The 18951-nt window shown below is 61.2% G+C and overlaps 6 protein-coding genes across 6 annotated transcripts; all 6 read right to left on the minus strand.

Annotated features, from left to right (window-relative positions):
* Positions 1 to 300: 300 nt before the first annotated feature.
* Positions 301 to 3687, minus strand: LMJF_32_2700 (conserved hypothetical protein; the record flags this gene model as incomplete). Its single annotated transcript, XM_001685541.1, has 1 exon — positions 301 to 3687. The coding sequence occupies one exon, from the start codon at positions 3685 to 3687 to the stop codon at positions 301 to 303; it is 3387 nt and encodes a 1128-aa protein (XP_001685593.1).
* Positions 3688 to 5313: 1626 nt separating this feature from the next.
* Positions 5314 to 5718, minus strand: LMJF_32_2710 (putative ribosomal protein L27; the record flags this gene model as incomplete). The annotated part of the gene is made up of 1 exon (XM_001685542.1): positions 5314 to 5718. The coding sequence occupies one exon, from the start codon at positions 5716 to 5718 to the stop codon at positions 5314 to 5316; it is 405 nt and encodes a 134-aa protein (XP_001685594.1).
* Positions 5719 to 6704: 986 nt separating this feature from the next.
* Positions 6705 to 7154, minus strand: LMJF_32_2720 (conserved hypothetical protein; the record flags this gene model as incomplete). The annotated part of the gene is made up of 1 exon (XM_001685543.1): positions 6705 to 7154. One exon carries the CDS (start codon positions 7152 to 7154, stop codon positions 6705 to 6707), a length of 450 nt encoding a protein of 149 aa, XP_001685595.1.
* Positions 7155 to 8000: 846 nt separating this feature from the next.
* LMJF_32_2730 (conserved hypothetical protein) lies at positions 8001 to 11120 on the minus strand (the record flags this gene model as incomplete). Its single annotated transcript, XM_001685544.1, has 1 exon — positions 8001 to 11120. One exon carries the CDS (start codon positions 11118 to 11120, stop codon positions 8001 to 8003), a length of 3120 nt encoding a protein of 1039 aa, XP_001685596.1.
* Positions 11121 to 12228: 1108 nt separating this feature from the next.
* On the minus strand, positions 12229 to 12918 carry ACR2 (As/Sb Reductase; the record flags this gene model as incomplete). Its single annotated transcript, XM_001685545.1, has 1 exon — positions 12229 to 12918. The coding sequence occupies one exon, from the start codon at positions 12916 to 12918 to the stop codon at positions 12229 to 12231; it is 690 nt and encodes a 229-aa protein (XP_001685597.1).
* A 1234-nt stretch (positions 12919 to 14152) lies between these two features.
* On the minus strand, positions 14153 to 18706 carry LMJF_32_2750 (conserved hypothetical protein; the record flags this gene model as incomplete). The annotated part of the gene is made up of 1 exon (XM_001685546.1): positions 14153 to 18706. The coding sequence occupies one exon, from the start codon at positions 18704 to 18706 to the stop codon at positions 14153 to 14155; it is 4554 nt and encodes a 1517-aa protein (XP_001685598.1).
* Positions 18707 to 18951: the final 245 nt, after the last annotated feature.

Here is an 18951-nt window from a genome sequence, read left to right on the forward strand (position 1 = left end):
GCACGCGTGCAACGGCGGCCGAAGATGCGGCCGAACGAAAACAAGAGAGGACTCACTTGGTGGAGTGCCTGCGGGCGCATGTGTGCATGTGTGTGTGTGTGTGTGTGTGTGTGTGTGTGTGTGGCGATGGGTGAGTCGCTGTTCGTGTAGCTCGTGTCCCACGTGTGCAGGGGGAGGGGGTAGGGGAAGCGGGAAAAGAGAGGGGTGCTCGTCTCGCAGTGCGCCAGTCCAACGCAGGCGCACACGCGCGCGCTAATGCAACCATGCGAGCCTTTGCGTGCACACGAGTGTGCCGTGCGCTCACTGCAAAGACTTCAGCAGCCGCTTCTCCATAGTGCTGAGCTTCTGCATGGTCGCCTTTTCCTCGTGGAGGACCTGGTCCTTTGCAGTGTCGCGCACCTCCTGCAGCACAAGACGAGCTCTCTCCGACAGCGGTGTCGTTTCGACGGAGGATTTTGTGCCCGTCACCTGCACCTTCCTATCGCCGTTCCGTGGCGGTGACGTCACCTTGCCCAAGGACGTAGCGGCGGCCAACGCCGTGGGCGCTGACAACAGTTGCGAGGTGTACCACCACACCTGCAGGCAGTCCTGTACCCGCATCGCGCCCATCTTCTTCTGAACAAACCGTAGCGCCGGCACTGCCTCTGCCTCTCGTCCTTCCACAGCGAAGTGGAGAGCGAGCACGGTGATGTCGAGCAGCTGCTGCGGGTTTCCGAGCAGCGGCAGCATCCTCGTCTGCTCCAGGTTTGCCACCAGACGCTCTTCCTCTACACTTCCACGCGGCGGCATTCCGCTGAACCGCAGCCCGCACACCATTTGGCCCCACAGGAAGGTGTTTGGCCGCAGGCTCGGCGACCGGGCAATGTCCTGTAGCCGTTCGGCGACACGCGCACCGGCGGTTTCGATCAGCTGCGCAAACGCTCTCGTTAGATGAGGCCACTCCTCCACCGTGAAAGCCCACTGCCCAGCGACTGGCGGTACTGCACCCCGTTGCGCATCCTGCATTGATGACGCGGAGTCGGTCCACAGCACCGAAGACAGGTGAAAGTACTCCTTCACGCATGGCCAGTACCAGTTCAGCCGGGCAAGGTCAACGAAGAGAGAGCGTGACGTGACAAGCCGCTGCTCCAGTACCCGCATCGTCTCTAGCAATAGCGTTGTCGAGACCCCGTCCGCAGGGCCCCCAAAGCGACAGAGGGACGCGAGAAACTCCGCCAGAGACGTGGCGGAGTTGATGGAGAGAAAGGAGTCGCTGGGCCGCAGCGGCGGGGTGCACAGCCGCTTGCCAATCTCTGCCAGCACCGCCTGCACCGCTGGATTCTCGTACTGACGAAGTTCGATGAGGCCGTTGAAGCAGAACACCAGCTGCAGGAGCGTGAGGCGCGTGAGCTCCTCCAGCGTGGGAAAAAACTTCCCGGGCACCAGAGTCCCGTCGCACGGCGCCTTGACAAATCGCTGACCGTTCACTTGCCCGAGGCTCTTCAGCAACGTCACCTTCGCGGCAGAGCTCAGCGCCGTGCCAAGCTCCGGCAGAGTGCGAACGACGCCGTGCACAACGTGGCGGGACTTGAGGTGATGGCGGGCCACCACCACCATCACACTCACCTGCTCGAAGCTTGACAGAGAGCGGCCCTTCAAGTGGTCCATCACTCTGATGTAGGGTGCCTTGGCGCCCACACCCATCCTCGACAGAGACGACAAGTAGCGGACGAGCTGGGATGTGTGCACCTCCCCGAGAGTGCTCTGCAGCGGACCTTGCAGCTGTTCATTGAGCAGTTTCATGAGGACTCGCCGCTCCTCTGCGACTGCGCGCACAACAGACTCGCGCAAGCTAGGTTGCGTCTCTGGCGCACTGCTTAAATCCGCCGCCGAAGAGCAGAGACGGCGCTGCTCCTGCTGCTCTTGTTGGTGACGCATCTGCGAAGCTTCATCGATATAGTGCGCCACAACGAGTTCGTTGAGCACGTGCACGCAGTCTCTTGCCGTGAAGCCGGCGCTGCCGGTCATAATCAGCCCACACAGGGCGCGGTGCTTGCGCGCTGTGTCAGCCAGCGTCAGCGGAGAGCAGCGCTGCAGCACATCCCTGGACTTGAGGGTAACTTGGCCGTCTGCATCACAGGGGATGCAAGGCGGCGATACCGCCACCGCTGTCAACGCGCCAGGCACGTCGGTGGCGCAGGGCGTGTAGACACGCCAGTAGAAGACAGCGGTGGCAACGTTCGCTTGCTCACGCGAGGACAGCTCTCCCATGAAGCGGAGCAACACCGACGCGGACTTCTCGATGGCGCTTGCAAGCGTGGCGCACAAGTTGAGAACGTTTGGCCGCACCGCGGTGGCTGATGCCGCCGGTGTCGACATGTCTCCGGAACCCCCGCCAACGTGCCCTGCGCCTTTTGGCATGTCGCTGTCGATGTATTCATCCAGCGCCGCCTCTGGAATCGTGCCGAGTAGCGGCAGCAAACGTGTCTGTGCGTGATGCACGACGGCGGGGTCATTGCGACCGGCATCGTAGAGAGCTGAAGAGAGGCGGTGCAGCAGTCGTGCGTAAAGGCGCAGACACAGCCCAGCGTGCACCCACGGTTGACCTCGCACTGAAGTCAGCGAGAGAAGATCGGCGAGCGCGCTGGCGCCACTGGCCAGCTGAGGCACCGTGAAGTGCTGAACATCGGCATTCAACATGCTCTGCACAACGGCCAGAACAAGTGCGTTGTCTGTGAGTCGGAGCGCCGTTAGACGCGTGAGCCACGCGCACAGCTGCGAGACCGACAGTGATGGTACGGTGGTGAGTGCACATGCAAGTAGATCCGGAATAAGAGGACGGCTGGCGTCCAGCAGCATGACCCCATCGGCCGCCTCCGGCGGCGTGTCGGCGGCTGTCTCAGCAGCTTTCCCCATTGAAACAGCCGCGCCGCGGCGTTTCTCACGGTGGAACGGTATCGCTGGCGCAGAGGATGAGGATGGTGAAGAGGAGGAAGCGTCTTCACTTGAAGCCGACGGCCGCCGCACCGTCAGCACATCGACGAGTGAGATGAGCTCCTGCTTGCTGAAGGTGCTGAGACGAGCCTGCACCACGCGCAAAACATGCTCCAGCGAAAAAGATGCCCATTCAAAGCTGCTCGCGCTCGGCCTACCGCCATGGGGTGCATCCCTCGCGGCGGCCGAGGTCGAGGAGGAGGCTTCGACAATGACTCGCGTTACACCAAGCAGGTCCACCGGCCGCTCGACGACGCTTGCCAGCGCCATCGTCCGCTCCCGAACCTCCTCTACCAGTCGCGAATTCACGAGCGGCACGCCGGCGTCACAGCCGACGTAAGGTCTCAACTTCAACAACGCCTCCATGACCAACACAGTTTCCGTGGCGGTGAGCGTGTCGGCCACTTCCACCAGCTCTGCCTGCACACACTGCACCGTGCTTTGCAGATCCTCGTTCAACACGGTGCGAAAGTCGCAGGTCTCACTGACAGCAGCAGCCAGCGCGTGCAGCATGTTTGCCTGCGAGCGTGCATCAGCGCCGCCGCACAGTTGCCTCACTATGGGGAGAGCGTTAAGCGCTGGCGAACTCGAGGACACGTCGAGCAAGTCGAGCTGACGAAGAGCGTGAACCGCCATACCGACCTGATTACTCGACAGCACCGCCGGTGTGCACGCGCGGCGGAGAAGCCGTCGCAACTGCACCTGTGCCTGCATGACAGCGGCGCGTCGGTACTACGTTCTGCTGTGTTACACGCACACGAGGGAGGGGGAGCAAAACAGAAGGTACCGAGCTCTATTACAGAGATGAGGCGAGTGCGAAGCAGAAGTCAGTGGATGAGTGGACAGTGGTGAGCAAGCAGGCCCCTAGAGAGGGGCGAAGGAGAAGCACGTACACAGAGTAAGCCACAAAGCTGTGTTGCGAGTGTGGCAAGGTCCACCCCATCGCAGGGTTAACGCGAATGCTGGCGACGGTAGACTCTCTGAAGCGCCGCCACAGTGCTGCCGATCCCCCCGAAACAGCAGACCAGCCCGTGCCCTCTGGTGGGGCCAAGGGAGAAACCGACGGACGCCCTCGCGCGATCACCTCACACAAACATACTCACATACGCGCTAGCCACGCAAGTGGCAGCACGCGGAGGCGTGTACCACCTGGCCGGGTAAAAGACGGGACGATGGCGGGAGAGGCGAGTAGGATAGGCGCAGCTGTTGTTCTGTCCGGAGGGAGAAGAAGGGGGAGGGCGGTGTGGAGGTGACCGGAAGCCATGCTTCTCCCCGGCTGACCGCTCTCACGATTGGCTTGCAGGCTTTCCATCCTGCTTTCATGTTTGACTTTTTTTCCGTTTTTTTGAAGCTCGAAAAGAAGAAACAACGAAACGAAAAGGAAAGAGAGAGAGACGCGCATGCGTGTAGGCGCACCGGCACGCACGCACCTGCTTGAACGGCAACGTCGAAGTGGGACAAAGAAAGGAGTCTGTGAACGCACATACACACACACAGAGAGGGAGAGAGAGAGAGAAGGTAACGCGGCGCTTCGCCAAGACGCAGAGAGCGAGGAGAAAAGATACATGTGAGCAGCTCTAGGAACCCTCTTGATGACGAAGGCCAGCCCCACTGCTCTGGAGGTGCACCACAAATGCCACGCTTTCGCAGCTCATCACGTAGGCGCCTCTCCCACTCGTCCTTCGTTTCTCGAGCTGTCATCCCTCACTCCTCCCCCCTCCTGAAAGAGCGCGTGCGCTGACTCGCTTTCCTCTTCCTCTATCCTTCTCCGTCGCCGGTCGCTGCACTCGGAATTCCACGCGCAGGCATCTCGCGAAAAGACCGTCTGCCGCACAGTATCCCCCGCCGCCACCACACCACGCCCCAATCGCACATAATACGCGCATGTCACGGCGCGCTGGCAACCGCCTCTCCTGCCTTCTGTTTTGTTTTTCACCTCACGCACGTCTGGGTGTGTATTTCTTCGCCGAATCTCCCGACGCTGCCTGGCGCTACGGCGCGAGAGCAGCCGCTCAAGCACGCCAAGAGCGGGAGAGACGCACGCAGGCGCATATCACGCTGAGCGCAAAAGAGAGCAACAGAACACATCGATGAAACAGGCGGATGCGGACACGTGTACGACGAGCCGAGCGGGAGGGCACGCCCAAGAGGAAGTCGGGCGTCCACGAGAGCGCCCATTCGAACACCCGGAGGCGGGGGACGTTAGCGGCTTTGCACAGATTAGTCGGAAGGGACAAAGAAGGCGGCCGTGCCCCTCTTCGGCACTCTCGAGCCTCCAGATCAGCCGTCCGCCGCGCCTGCCCAAGGAGCCCTTCTCAGCCTGCTCCGTGTCTCCGCTGCTTAGAAGCGCAGGCGCTGGAAGAACCACATGCTGCTGCCGGCGTTGTAGCGCGCCTGGAACACGTGCCTCACCAGCCTCTTCGAGCGCGAGCGCTTCGACGCGTCAGACACATTGATCTTGCCGCGCAGCTCCTTCGACATGTCCACGTTGTAGCGGGTGGGCAGGAAGTGCTTGTGGTTCACAACGCGCAGGAACACGCCCACCTGCGAGCGGCGCGCGATTGTCTGCTTGCTCATCCCGCGCACGACCTTCTTCGGGTACTTCTTGATGCCAGCAAGCAGTGCGCGGCCGTACGGGCGCTCCTTCGTCACGACGTCAGAGTTCTGCACGATCACCGCCTTGTGGCCGGCGTAGCGGCCAGCCGTCACGATGACCACCTTACCGGGCTTCAGGAACTTCGTCATCTCGTGCGGAAGTGGAAGTACAAGGCAAAATGCTGAAGAGGGAGAATCAAAGGGGTACCACGCAAAGCAAGCGCGAAGGAAAGCGAGTGGCCACGCAGCGACACCGTTGCCGGCGCGTGCGACGTGTGTGTGTGTGTGTGTGTGTGTGTGTAGCAACGAGTGAGTGTTGGTGTGCGAGAGAGAGAGAGACGGGGGAGGTGACGACAAGGCACACGAGCGCACACACAGTTAAACAACGAAAAGTATCGGAAGAGATGTCGGACGAGAGGCAAAGAAACAGACAGTGAAGAGGACACCCTGAGGAAGGAGAGTCGAGAGAAGAAGTCTCACAACCCAAAAGCGGTGAAACGGAAGACGAGCACGCGGTGCAGGACGCAAGACACTCATCAGAGAACAGCGCAGGCCTCAAGGAGATGAGGGAGCGACGTCAGTGAGACTTTGCTGCGTCCCCTTCACCGTGCAGGCGCGTCGAATATCAAAGACGCGTACTCGATTCACACGCGTACCCCACATGCACCAGCTCAAGAGCCGACTGTAGGTTTCCTCGTCTATCCTGTGATTCGTTGAAGAAACAGATATCTGCTGTGCCGCAAGCAGCCACGCTAGGGCACGCTGTCACGAAGGTACACATTCCAAGGCATACAAGAGCGCGACCAGTCTGACCTCAGCCCCACGCCAACTACGAATGCACGCAGTGAAGACTGAACGCCACAGAGAAAAAAGTGGGCGCACGTCCAGCAGTAACACGTCCAACACGTAGTAGCGACAGGGAGGGCACGCAAGGACGGCTCGCGGTCAGCTCTGTTGGTTGGGAGTACCGGCCCGGCAGACATGCACACGCATTTTGTTCTGCGCTGGGAGAGGGAAGGCAAGACCTGTCCACATCGGACCAGCCTGTCGCTGTTCTGCATCCCTCTTCGGCAACGCACACACACACACACACAAAAAAACAAGGCATCATACGCTGGTGGGGTGAGGGTGTCTTCTCACATTCGCTGGTATTTGGTCACCGTTCTCCTGATGGCTTCGGTGAACGCGGGGATGCGAATGGGCTGGCCAATGCCGGCATCGTCCACGGTATGAAAGGGGTTCTTGGTCGCAAACTCGGCGTACAGAGCGTGGAGCTCCTTGAACAAATTTGTGCACTCCATCGTGCGGTTGTCGGAGAAGAGCACAAACTTCACCGAGGTCGGGGTCTCGTAGACGTGGATATTGTGCTCCTCGCACTCGACCAGGGTCATGCAGGCGCTGTCGAGTGGGTCAGCGTTCGGCGTCAGTTGCTGCGACATGCCACAGGTTGAGAAGAGGACGCTGGACAAGGTCAACTGCATATCCGGGTTGGCCCCAAGTTCGCCGATGTTGTCAGGGCTCGTGAAGGCCGTCTTGGTGATGAGCTGACCGGACTGGTTGATGATCCACAACAGATGCACCACCATGGCTGCCGGTGGTGGTCGTCGTCACGCTGGTGATGAGCACTGCTGCACCTGAGACGACTGCTGCTGCTATTCCTTGCCTCCACAGCCAGTCATCAGCTCGTCAAGCCCGAGGTGTAAGATAACAACAAAGCAGGCAAGACAGCGAGGGAGAAGAATCAAGGACATTTGCGGGTGTCCACCCGTGAGATGGACATCCAACAGCGGAGTAGTGAACAGGAGGTGAGAGGTGTGTGTGTGTGTGTGTGTGTGTTGGGGGAGGGAGGAGGGGGGCATCGGCCACACACACACACGCACACACGCTCTATCCCCTCCTCCTTCTGCAGACGCACGTGTGTCTCGACGTGTGAACGGGTGGCTTTGGTAAAGGGGACGACAGGGAGTCCGCAGTGCACCGCCATCCGATTGGCAGAACGTTTTACACATGCACGCAAACATGCACACGAGAGTGGCGACGTCAGCTTTTTGTCGATGCGCACCCTTGCGATACGATGTTCGCCTGCGTGTGCCTTCTTGCCCATGCATAATCCTTTGTTTTATGTCCGCCTTTCCTGTCTTAGTGCCTCAGTGGTGGTGGGGTCGCACCATCCCCACCATTAACGTCATCTTACGCGAGAGTGGTATAAGGAAGAAGAAAGAAGATGTCGTGAAGAGCGCGCTGCAGGCGCTGCGGTTGCCTCGCCCTCGAAAGTGAATAGCACCCGCCAGCCTCTGCCCTCGGCTGCGCTTTGCTACCACTCGAGAGTAGAGAGAGAGAGGGAGAAGGCGTCTGCGCATCCACATACGTTGCACACACAGGCACATCACCGGACAAGCAGGCGGTGGCGCCATGTGACATGCTCTGATGCGCTAGTCCCACTGGGGCAGGGGATCATACGCTAGCAGCCAGTCAGTGCCGTCCCTCGCCTCACTCCACTGCAGCTGCTTCTCGAGCGTAGCCGCATGCACGGCAGCCGTGCCCGCTGCGGCATCATTGGCGCACCACACAAACAGCGTCAGCTCACTCGTGCGGTCTGTGTCGCTCTCACTCGCCCACTCCTTGCCCGGCTCCACGGCCAGGCAGTGCGACACAACATCCAGGTACACAAAGCCCTGCGTCGAGCCGCGGGTGGGTACCCACACGTCGCCGTGCGCAAACAGCAGGCGACACTCCCCCGCCGCATAGAAGCAGTCTAGCGCTCCTGTGTGGGTGAGAAAGGCAAGGGCAGCAGGGGCAACAGGCACGCCGGCGCGTGTGCGAACCTTCATCTCCTTCAGGACCGGCGCGGCGCCGGCCTCGCTGGCGCTGCCGCTCTCCGACGGCGTTTGGTCGCACACGGTGAAGGGGTGACGCGCCTCCCAGCTGTAGAAGAGCATGAGGTCAGGGTTTGCTTTGCAGCAGACCTGCAGGACAGCCTGCTCGCCGCGGGAAAGTTCCTTCGGCGGCACCATCGTGATAAGAGCATCCGAGACGCGCACGGCGGAGAGAAGAGAGTCCAGTCGCGCCTCCACCTCGGAGGCGAGCACCCCGCCGCCGAGCTCGGTGATCGACGTCGCGGTTTGCGGCAGCAAGACCGTGAACACCTGCGCCGTCGCCTGTCGCTTCTCCTTCAGATAGACCAGGTGGGCCTCACAGAAAGCCGCAGCGTCATCGTTCCCGCCCAGCAGCAGCAAGACGTGTCGCTCGCCGCGCCACTGAGCTTCTGCGGCGATGTCCTCGATAGATGAGGTGGTCGTATCTTCGCCGCACACGAGCGAGCAGCTCGTGTGTAGCGCCTGAGTAAGCGGCGGTGTCAGCTCAGCTGCCGCACCACCAGGGCATACAATCACGTAAAACTCGATACCGGACAGCGTCTTGAGACGCTGTCCGGCCCGGGATGGAATACCATTCAGAGTCGCCTTGGGCAGAACAGCACCGACAGCAGCACCGCTATGTGGCTTCACACCCTCGCCAAAGAGGCCGCACCCCTTGACGGGAGTGTACAGCCCAGCCTTGTGCGCCCGCTCCAGGTGGCGCTGTGCCTCCTGCAGCGCCTCACGCTCTGCCTGCGTCTCCACCAGTGCCAGTGCGCGGCTAAAGCTCACCCAGTCGTACGGCTCCTCGGGCTCTGGCGCGTCCTCGACGGCATCGCTGGCGGCGCCGCGTGGAGGGGGGCTGATCGCCAAGGCAGTGTAGATGGTCACACACCGTGGCCCGACGTGGTCCGCGCTGGCCGTGGCCGCCGTGGGGTAGTAGACCACCGGCGGCAAATAGCTGGGCAGGAAAAAGTTGTCGCTGCTCACCTCGCACGCATCGCAGAGGGCACGCACGGCGCAGTCCACGCACGACTCCTCAGTGCGGCTGTGAGGCGCAAAAGGAATGTACATGTGTGCGGCCATCGCATCTCCTACGTTGCGCACCAGCGCACATTTTCGGCCGCGAATCAGCAGCGCACCGTAGCCGTGTGCAATGCGAGAAGTGTTATAGTACACCGGAATCTCTTCAATGGAGCTGCCGGCCGTCATGGAGTGCAGCACCTCCGCCTTGGTGAGCGGCCGCGCCTCCTCGGCGCGCAGCGTTGTGCGGCCCTCCTTGTCACGGCTCAGCACACCGGCCACCGCCACTGCAGGTGGCCTCCGCTGCTTCGCTCGCTGGCCAGTTGATGCGGCTCGCGCGTGCCACGCGGTGAGTGTCGAGTCCGCTGCGATCATCGCCGGCAAGTTCGTCACCTCCACGCAACCGTCTGTCGTGCCGACCAAGCCGGTCCCTAGGTCTAGAACGCGGCCCTCCACGATGACGCGCACCGGATCACACCAGTTGGCGAGGCCGTGAAGACCGCTCACCAGCATACTGCCAGCGCTGTCGCTCACTGCCGCCTCTGCGCCGTGCACCCGGTCACCACCGCAGCCCTCGCTGCCGCATCCACAGCACGACTCGATGGCACCTGCGGAATCACCAGCAGCAGCGTCATCCGCACCCTCTTCAAATTCGCTTTCCTCGTCGCTGCTGCCGGCGTCTTCGTAGTCGTCCTCATCCGCGGCGTGGTCGTGACGGTGGTGGTGATGGGGCGCGCCGTGCCCGTGGCTGTGGCCGTGGTGGTGCGCGTGGTGGCGGCCGTGCGCCTCATCCCCATCGTCCTCGGCGGCGTCGTCGTAACCGAGCGTGTCGAGCGGGCTCAGCCGTGGCAGCTGCTCTACGCTCTTTGTCTGCTTGCTCAGCACGAAGTCCAGTCGATACACGCGCGGTGCCGCGTAGCGCTGCTGCACGTCGACCACCGTGCCGTCCGCCTCCGCAAGCCCCGCCTCGCGCACGATGGCCGCGAAAAGGGACGGCCCTAAGTCTGTGGTGACGCGAAAGGATGAGATGCGGTGGTGCACGTCCTGCAGCGCCGTCAGCCATGCAGACCATCCAGGAACCTCTGCCTGCTCCTTGAGCAGCACGACTACCTCTGGAAGCTGATAACCGCCTACAGCGGGGCGTTTGACCACGGCGTTCGTCATGGCGGTGAGGGCGCTCAGGGAGGTGGGGCACAAGAGCACGAGTCGCTGCACGAGTCGATCACGGTGGCCCAGCGTCTTCTCGCCCACAAGCACGTACTTCATGGCGAGGTGGCCCGACACCCCAGCCGCCACCATGGTGGCGTTGTGTGGGTTTAGCCGCGTAATGGCGTTGCTGAGCCGCTTCAGCAGCGGCCCGACAGCGGCGCCGTTGACGTGTTCCTCCTGATCATACGTGGCGACGCTGCTAAGATTGGTAGTGTCCGCTACGTAGACGGCGTGCGTGGTGTTGGGGCGCGCCTGGAACACCAGCGTGCTCAGTGGCTCCCACTGAAGGCACGGGTGCAGCGGAGTCGCTGAATTCTTCGACTTGAGAACAATGAGCGGCTTTTCTGGGGCAAACACAACCTGGTAGCCGGGGCGGGTGTTGGCGAAGGCGAACAGACGGACGCTCGTGTCACGGGAGGTGCCGACCACGTGCTCCTGGTGCTGCTGCTTATCTGCTCGACTCATCTTCTGCAAGAGCACACACAGCAAAGGCGGAGTGCGGCGAGGGATACACGCGGCGAGGATGGAGGACAGGTGGCGAGACAAACAGCCAAAGGGAGAGCGCGCACGCGCACTGAGTCACAGAGACAGAAAGAGAGAGAGAGAGAGAAGCGAAACTCAGCTTTGATGGGTGTCGAAGGCAAAGACACGCGCATCAGCTCCCGCGCGGCAGGGGGGAGGGGGGAGGGGAGGAAGGGACACGTCATCACCCGTCGCCTCACCCAGACGCGGAAAGACGGAAGAAGGGAAAGTGCGCAGCAGGGCCTCACAGAAGAAGGGTCCGAGGAAAGGAGATGAAGGGAGGTGAAAGGGGCGGCCAGGGAGGGGTCGCACAGCCATGCCTGCCTTCTAGCTCAGCAGTAACCGAGAAAGAAGCAAAGCCCAAGCACACAGGGCTATCGGAGCTTCCGACGGGGCTAGGTGGTGTGATGGACAGGAAGCCTGTGTTCGCCATGGCGCCATGGCTGCGCTGCAACCCAGGTGCTTCGAGGCGCACACGAAGAAAAAGCATGTCACCACTTGCGCAAGTGCGTCTCACATCGTGCTTGCCTAGCCTCCCTCATGCGCGGAGGGGATGATGGCGGCTGCTACTGCTGCCTCTTCTGCGGACATGAACAAGGGCCCAAGCGCTGAAGAGAGAGGGAGAGGTGCAACGCAGCATCGCTGTTACCTCGCCCTTCGCCAATGAAAGCAGGCCTGGAAAGCTGCCTCGACGCCGTTCATCTGTCCTTTCCTTTTGGCTTCGTCGTGTGCGCGTCTCTGCATGCGCGGGGTCGAAAAATGAAACGACAAGGAAGATGAGCCTGAGGTGCACCTCCAGCTGTCAAAGACGAGCTCTTGCTCCTGGGTGCCCCTGTCTGCGCAACGCAGCTGGCCAGCGCACGCACACACACACACACACACATACGCAGGCAGCGCCAGTCACAAAACGTGGAGGAGCAACAATACACGTGGGAGAAGCCGACGGCGACGCCGCGTCGCCTCCTTCGACTTCTGCACATTCACTACACGCACGACAGTTGTCAGCTACCGCTGCTCCGCGCGCACAACCAGTGCCGCCGCTCTTTGCAGCTCACACGTACATGAGGTCTGGCCGCACGTCGCCATACATATGGTAGAACGCCTCCCACCCACCACGCAGCACGTACACGGCAGGGAGCACGTAGCCGAGCTTCTTCTGTGCCAGAGCGAAGCGGTTGGCTCCCTTGGGGGCCCGTACGAGCGACTGGGCGCAGTGAAAGACAGCGAGCTCTTTCTTCTCTTCGAAGAGCGTCTTGGCCAGCTTCTCGTACATCTCTTCCGTGCAGCTAATCGTCGGCATATTGATCGAGTTCACGATGAAGCCGCAGTCTCGATCGCTATCCCTGCAGTCTATCACCGCGGCTTTGACGAGTGAATCGGGATTGTCGAGCAGCTCCACCAGCTCTTCCGGCTTTATGTACGTGTAGTTCGTCATTGCGACGCAACCAAGTAAGGGATACAGAAGAAGAGTAGCGTATGAAGCGGCGCCGGTGAATGGCACGCACTCACGCACAACACGTAGCCACAGTGTGCAGACTGCTTCCCTTGTCAGGAGCACGTCGTGGCCGCCACCGAGGGACGCGGAAAGTCGCCGCAAAGCAAAATAGAGGGCACGACGGCCGTCGCTGTGTTCGAAAAGCAGCACCGTAAGAACCACGAAAAAAAAGAAGGCAGTGAGGTGGCAGAGAAGCACGCGCGCCAAAATGGCAATCCCCTCGCATGAGAAAGGGCTCCTGTGCATCCTTTCCGTGTGGCCCACAACGTAAAAGTTAGAGCAGCGTACATGCAAGGGAACAGGACAGCCCCGCAGTCACACCTTGTTGCGCCTGTACGCGCTACTTTCCGCGGAGAATGGGCCGTCGTGGTGTGCTGGCGCGCGACTGCAGCGGCAGCGCTGTATTGCCCACCACCGCCTCATTTGTTGCTTCATGGTGTCTCAGCGAGAACGCAAACAGAAACATCTTGTCGATACCTCATGGCTCTCTCCAGCTCGGGCCCGCTGCCGGCGTTCCTCAGCCCCACCCACCCCACGAGGGCAGTGCGGTCGGGGCGAGGTGCATGAGCGCGTGCCTCTCCCTCGAGCTATCCAACAAGAGCACTCGGAGAAGAAGAGATCTGGCGACACCGCAACTGCTTCTTCCGTCCCCCGTCACCAGTGAGTCCATTGCGCTTCTCTCTTTTGTTTTTTTCTCCTTTCGTGCACTGTCGTTGTTACTTTTGCTCTGGTGTGTGTGGTGTGTGTGTGCCTGACCGTGGCGGTTATCCCGTACGTGGTCTCCGTCTGTGTCTGTGTCTGTCTGTGTGTCTACAGTTCTGGCCGAAAGCAGGGCGAGGAAAAGGGTGCGAGAAGGTCCGAGACGCAAACCAGGTACAGAGAGACACACACACGCGCGCCCGACTAAACAAAGCCGACGGGGGAGGGAAGAGGGGGGAGAGGGGGGCAGCCACATCAACAATAGAAAAGCAAAGAACGGAGTGCGCAAACTTCGTTAGCAATCGTGTGGAACACTCTCACTGGGAGTCCACAACCACATGCACGGAGACATATCTGAGACGACACACAGATCGAGATCAGAGCAAGCAGAATATGCAACACACAAGAAACTAATAGAAGTAAAAACGGGGAGGAGCGCATCAAGTGGGGAGATACACGCATACACAAAGCAAGCGTGTACTCGTCGTTTGGCTGATGCTGATGCTTGAAGCCAGTAGCACGAAACGCGTGAGCTGATTCGAGTCGTTCGTGTGGAAGACACCGAGGGAGGGGATGGAGGGAGGGACCGGGCCTCAGTAGCGCGGGGTGCAGCGGGCTGCGGATTGTTCTACCTGGGGAGGCGGAGGGAGGGGGTTCAGAGGGGAAAGCACGAAGGAGAAGACGGCCAGCCCCGCGCATGCACACGGAGAAGGTGTTGCCGACATCACGCCGACAAACTGCAAAATCGTCACTGCGCGCCTCCTCTCCGTCGACTTCCGCCCTACATCACGTTCAGTAAGAACGACACAAACGTGGAGCGAGACGATGGCAGCAGCCGGTACGCCCGCTCATCATTCAGATACCGTTGCAGCGCCTCCTCCATCACGGGACGCAGGTCATGCAGGCTCAGCACAAACGCGGCGGCAATGTCGTACGTGATTTGCACGGTATCCAGCAGCTTGCGCGCAATCGGTGCCTCCTCGAGAACACGGAAGCCCATGTACACGCTGGACATGACATGCGGGTACGTGAGCAGAAGCATTTGCCGCACGTGTTCGGCGTAGCAGGGCATAATGTACGGCTGTGGGCGATACGCCTCCTCCTCGACGCAGTACAACCGATGCACCGATTCGAGCTTGTGCAGGTACATGGCGGACACCTCGCGGTATGCGTGGTGCTGCTCCTCCTTTGTCTTCAGGGTGTCCTTGCTATCAGCGTAGGTGGGGATCATGTTGTCCAGCAGCCCCATATCGTCGCTCATCCACACCTGAAGCGTGCTGCTGTCCATGGACGCGTTCGGGTTCTGTGCAGTCTCCAACTTTGGAGTCGCCGTCGCAGCTGCCGTCCCGGGCGCACGAGAGGGACTGTGGCCCGAGATACCGTCGCTCTCGTCCTCGCTTTGCAGCGCATCCTCCAGAGCCGCCGGATCGGTGTCAAGTATTAGGTACTCCTTGCACGTTGTCGCGTGAGTCTCCGCCGCTGACGCGGTGGCAACTGCACCACTACCAGCAGCAGCGGCAGAAGCCGACAGACCGGCCGGCCCCGCCATCTTGTCAGAGTTCACGATAAAGCTGTTGTTGTTGCTGACGCTCTGCCGCCTCTGCTGCGCTGCCCGCTCCATCTGGATCTTGGTCGACAGTCGCACCAGCGTCCGCTCCTTCTCTGCCTGCTGCGGCGTGCGACCGTACATGTCCAGCTCCCACTTGCAGTTCAAAACGCGATTGAACATGGCTTGAAGGTCCTCCTCCATCATGGGAAACTCGAGGCAGGCGTTCGCGTCACGCACGAACTGCGAAGCCTGCATTCGGCTGCCCTTTACCAAACTGTTGTGCAAATTCGAGTGAAGAAAGAGCAGCACGCCCGCCATGACGTCGGCGTCGCGGGCCGTGATGGAGTCGGGGTTCTGCCTCGCATACTCGTTGCCGAAGCACTTCTGAATCGTTTCCCACACCTTCGCCTCGAACATTGGTCGATCCCAGGACATGAACTTGCACGTTGTGTCACGCATCGCCACATCAATAGGTATGTCTGTGTAGTTGAAGCAGTGAAGGTACTCCTGCAGCAGCATGCGCGAAACGCCATCCTCTCGGTTGACCTTTTCGAAGATCGAACTGAGCGCTCCGCGCGAGATGCCCGGGTACTCGAAGAGAAATCGAGCAAAAAGGGCGTAGCTCGACGTACCAGGGGCGACACTTGCCGGGTCAGCCCGCTCCGTCTCACTAGGCACCACTGCTGCCATGAAGCCGCGGCTCTCCAGGAACGCCTTTGCCTCCCTCCAGTGGCCCGAGTTAATGCCCTGCACGGCTTCCTGGAGAATGCGCTTGTTATGCAGGAGGTAGTGGATATGTTTCCAATGGTAGTTGATGTTGCCGTTCTTGCCCCACTGAGGGAGGGGCATCCCAGCGACAGCGTCGAGCGACAGTGCCACGTTGCAGCCGTGGACCTCGCTTTCGCCGGAGTTGCTGCTCCCTTTGTGGTCCTCCTTGCGGCTCGCAGGCGCCGTCGCAGAGTGCCTAGCTTTGAGCGGAGGGTTCGGGTTGGCTACCTCGTCTGATTCCCAGCTCTCTAGGCACAGCTCAGTCAATTTGTTTGCGCCGATCGTGGCGCCGCCCTCTTGTTGCTGCCTCCGTTGCGCGCCCTTACGGTGATCACGCTGCAGGTTCGCTGCATACTCCCGCGGGTCCTCGGCAATCCACCTGTACAGTGAGGTCATCATTGTGTGAATGACCACCACGCACTCGCTGCGGAGCAGTTGCTGCTGATCGGACGAGAGCCACGGGTAAGCGTCGCCGTTGCCGTCAACGTGATCGAGGAAGGTCATCTCCACCACGTGTTCCACAAGCAGCTCCAACATGCCGCCGTACTCGGCGCCAGAGTCGAAGGCAGGGTTGCAGTCGTAGTTTACAAAGAAGGAAACGCACAGGTGCGGCACGGTGAAGAGCTGCCGTATCATGGACAGCACCGCGTGCTTCTGACGGAACCCGGCGTACTGCGAGACCATCAGCGGGAGAAGAAAGGCACCAAGCAACGTGTGCAGTTCGCGTGCCATGTGATAGTGCAACTTGCGCAGCATCATCCCCAGCAGGTGCACAGCTCGCTCGAAAAGCTTGAACGGAGTCGCAATGGCCAGGTTCTTGGCGATGCACCCCAGCAGCTCGTACTTGCAAGCGTTCAATACAAGGGACAACCACGTGGCACAGCGGTGCTCCTGCTCGCAGTTCGCCACGGGAAGCCCGTCCAGCACACACTCGAGAGCCCACAACCCCACATCGCGCTTTCGCACGTCACTGTTCGCGTGGGTTGGCATGCCGCTGCACTGGCGTGATGCATACCGGCACATGCGGCGCAGCACGATCAGCAGGTCCTTCAGAGGGCTTGGAAGGGCGCCGTCAGAGGTGTTCAGCGTCGACAATGCACCCAGCACGAGAGACTCATCGACGCTGTTGCGGAAGAACGTATGTGGATCGAAGGAGAGGTTCAGCGAGGAAGGCGATGGATTGACGCGGAGCGGGGTCGCCGCGGCGGCGCTGGCGGCTGCAGTGGCAGACGGCTGTGATCGCGGCAAAGTCGGCGCCACGTGTGAACCGCCTTCATTGCGGCGAGGCGCCTCGTGTTCGAGCTGCGCGGACGACCAGCGGGCCGCACCGAGCACCGGGTGCTTTGGTGAGGGGGCCGGCGCGTTCGAGACCTGTTCACTAGCGCTGCTGCTTGCGTCACCTCTGTGCAGAGCATGCTTCACAATCTGCGGCGATGTGGCTGCGACCGGCGCGCTGACAAGCTCCGAAGGCCCTTCTGTGTGCTGCGGCGGCTGCGTGGCGAGGTCGCCGCCGGGTTCGCCGCCAGAGCGGGGCGCCGCTGCAGTGGCGGCCGGCTCAAGCGGTGAGAAACCGGTGCGCCGTGAGGCCGGCAGCGACACCTCAGCCTTGTTCGATGGCATGACATGGATCCAGGTGTAGGGCTCGGTGTTATCGACATCCGTTGTGTAGTCGGCGAGGATGGTATCCGTTGAGAAGGCCGAGTGTGCCTGAGCGCGGCCGTCAGTGCCGCCGACTACCTCATTGTACGTCCGCATTGTAACAAAGGTATGCACGACGCGCTTCACCGCCGCCCGCAGCGCCAGGAGAGCCTCGCGCCGTGCAGTTTCTTGCATCCCCAACGCTGCGACTTTGAGGCAGGACTTAATGACCCCAATCGCAGTGTGCCCGTGGAAGCACGCGGCTACGTCGACGGTGCCATTGTTGCAGCGGCGCGCAATGAAAGTATTCGCCTCTCTTTCGCGGCCTGCACAGCACGCTCCTGCTGCGCTCCTGCGCGGTGGCACAAGGCTGCTGGTGATCAACTCAGTGATCAGACGCAACGCGCGCGTCTGCACCGCCGGCTCGGAAAAGCTGTGCAGTATACACTCCGACAGCGCGCAGTACACGCCCATGGAAACGGAAACAAGCATGCGGCCTGACCGGCGCGGCGCGCAGCGCCCTTTGAACGCGCCATCCCCTCCAGTGGCTCCCTCGTAACTCAGCGCCGCTGGGTCCACAATGAGAGTGACAATGTGCGAAGGCACCGGCATGACGCGCAGCAGCAACTCCAAGGCGGTGATGGTGTACTCCGTCAGCTTCCGCCGCTTCCAGAAGATGGCGCTGAGCACGTAGCCCCAGACGACGGCACTCTGCAATTCGGTGCAGAATGGGAGTCTGTCGGTGGTGTGCACCGCGGTACCAACAAGCCGCATCGCACTGGCTGTCGCCCCGCCGCTGAGAGACGTGTTCGATAAGTGCTGCCCCGCCCTGCTCGCGGCGTCTGCCTCTGCGTCGGTGCTGCTTTGCAACGCTGTCGAGCCGACGGCGTTAGTTGGTGGTAGTGCGACCGTGGTCTTCTGTCCCTTCGCGATCACTTCCTTTGCGAGGAGCGGCGGCGCAGCGGCCGAAGTACCCCCGGATGCGCCGACTGTGGCGCCAGGCATGCTCTCTCTCCTGTCAGCGGCATCGTGGGACTTTTGTGTGAGCTGTGTGGGCCGAGCGCCCTTGGTGTGATGGGGTGCGGGAGAAACGGAAGACACGCCGGCAGCGGCGTGGTCCTGGGTCTCGAGATTCGAGAGCGGTGGCGCGCCAGCGGAAGCGCCTTTGGTGCTAGAGCCGCCTTTGCGGTGCGGCGGCACGGCGAAGAGGCGCTCGGACCTGGCCACCGCTGACTCGGCAGCCTTCACTCCGTCCAACAGCTCTGCCTTCGCGGCGGCGTTTGGGACCGTCGATTCAACGCGGCGGGAGACCTCGTGAAGCACAACGCGACACGCCGCGAGGGCGCGCTGAACCAACTCCGGCGGTGGTTCTGGCTCCATCGGAGAGGCGAGGGTGGTTGGGAACGACAGAATCACGCACGTGAGATAGAGGAAATACACAAGGAAAAAAGGGAAAAGAGGGGCAGCAGTCGTTTGAGCTGTGTGTGTATGTGTGTGTGTGTGTGTGTGTGTGTGTGTGTATGTGTGTGTATGTGTGTGTGAGAGACACACACGCAGAGCGACAGCCGCAGGGGGGGGGGAACAGAGCAATACAGTAAAGAAAGAAGACCAGAGCAGTACCTACG

This window comes from Leishmania major, chromosome 32, assembly GCF_000002725.2.
Source record: "Leishmania major strain Friedlin complete genome, chromosome 32".
Lineage (NCBI taxonomy): Eukaryota > Euglenozoa > Kinetoplastea > Trypanosomatida > Trypanosomatidae > Leishmania > Leishmania major.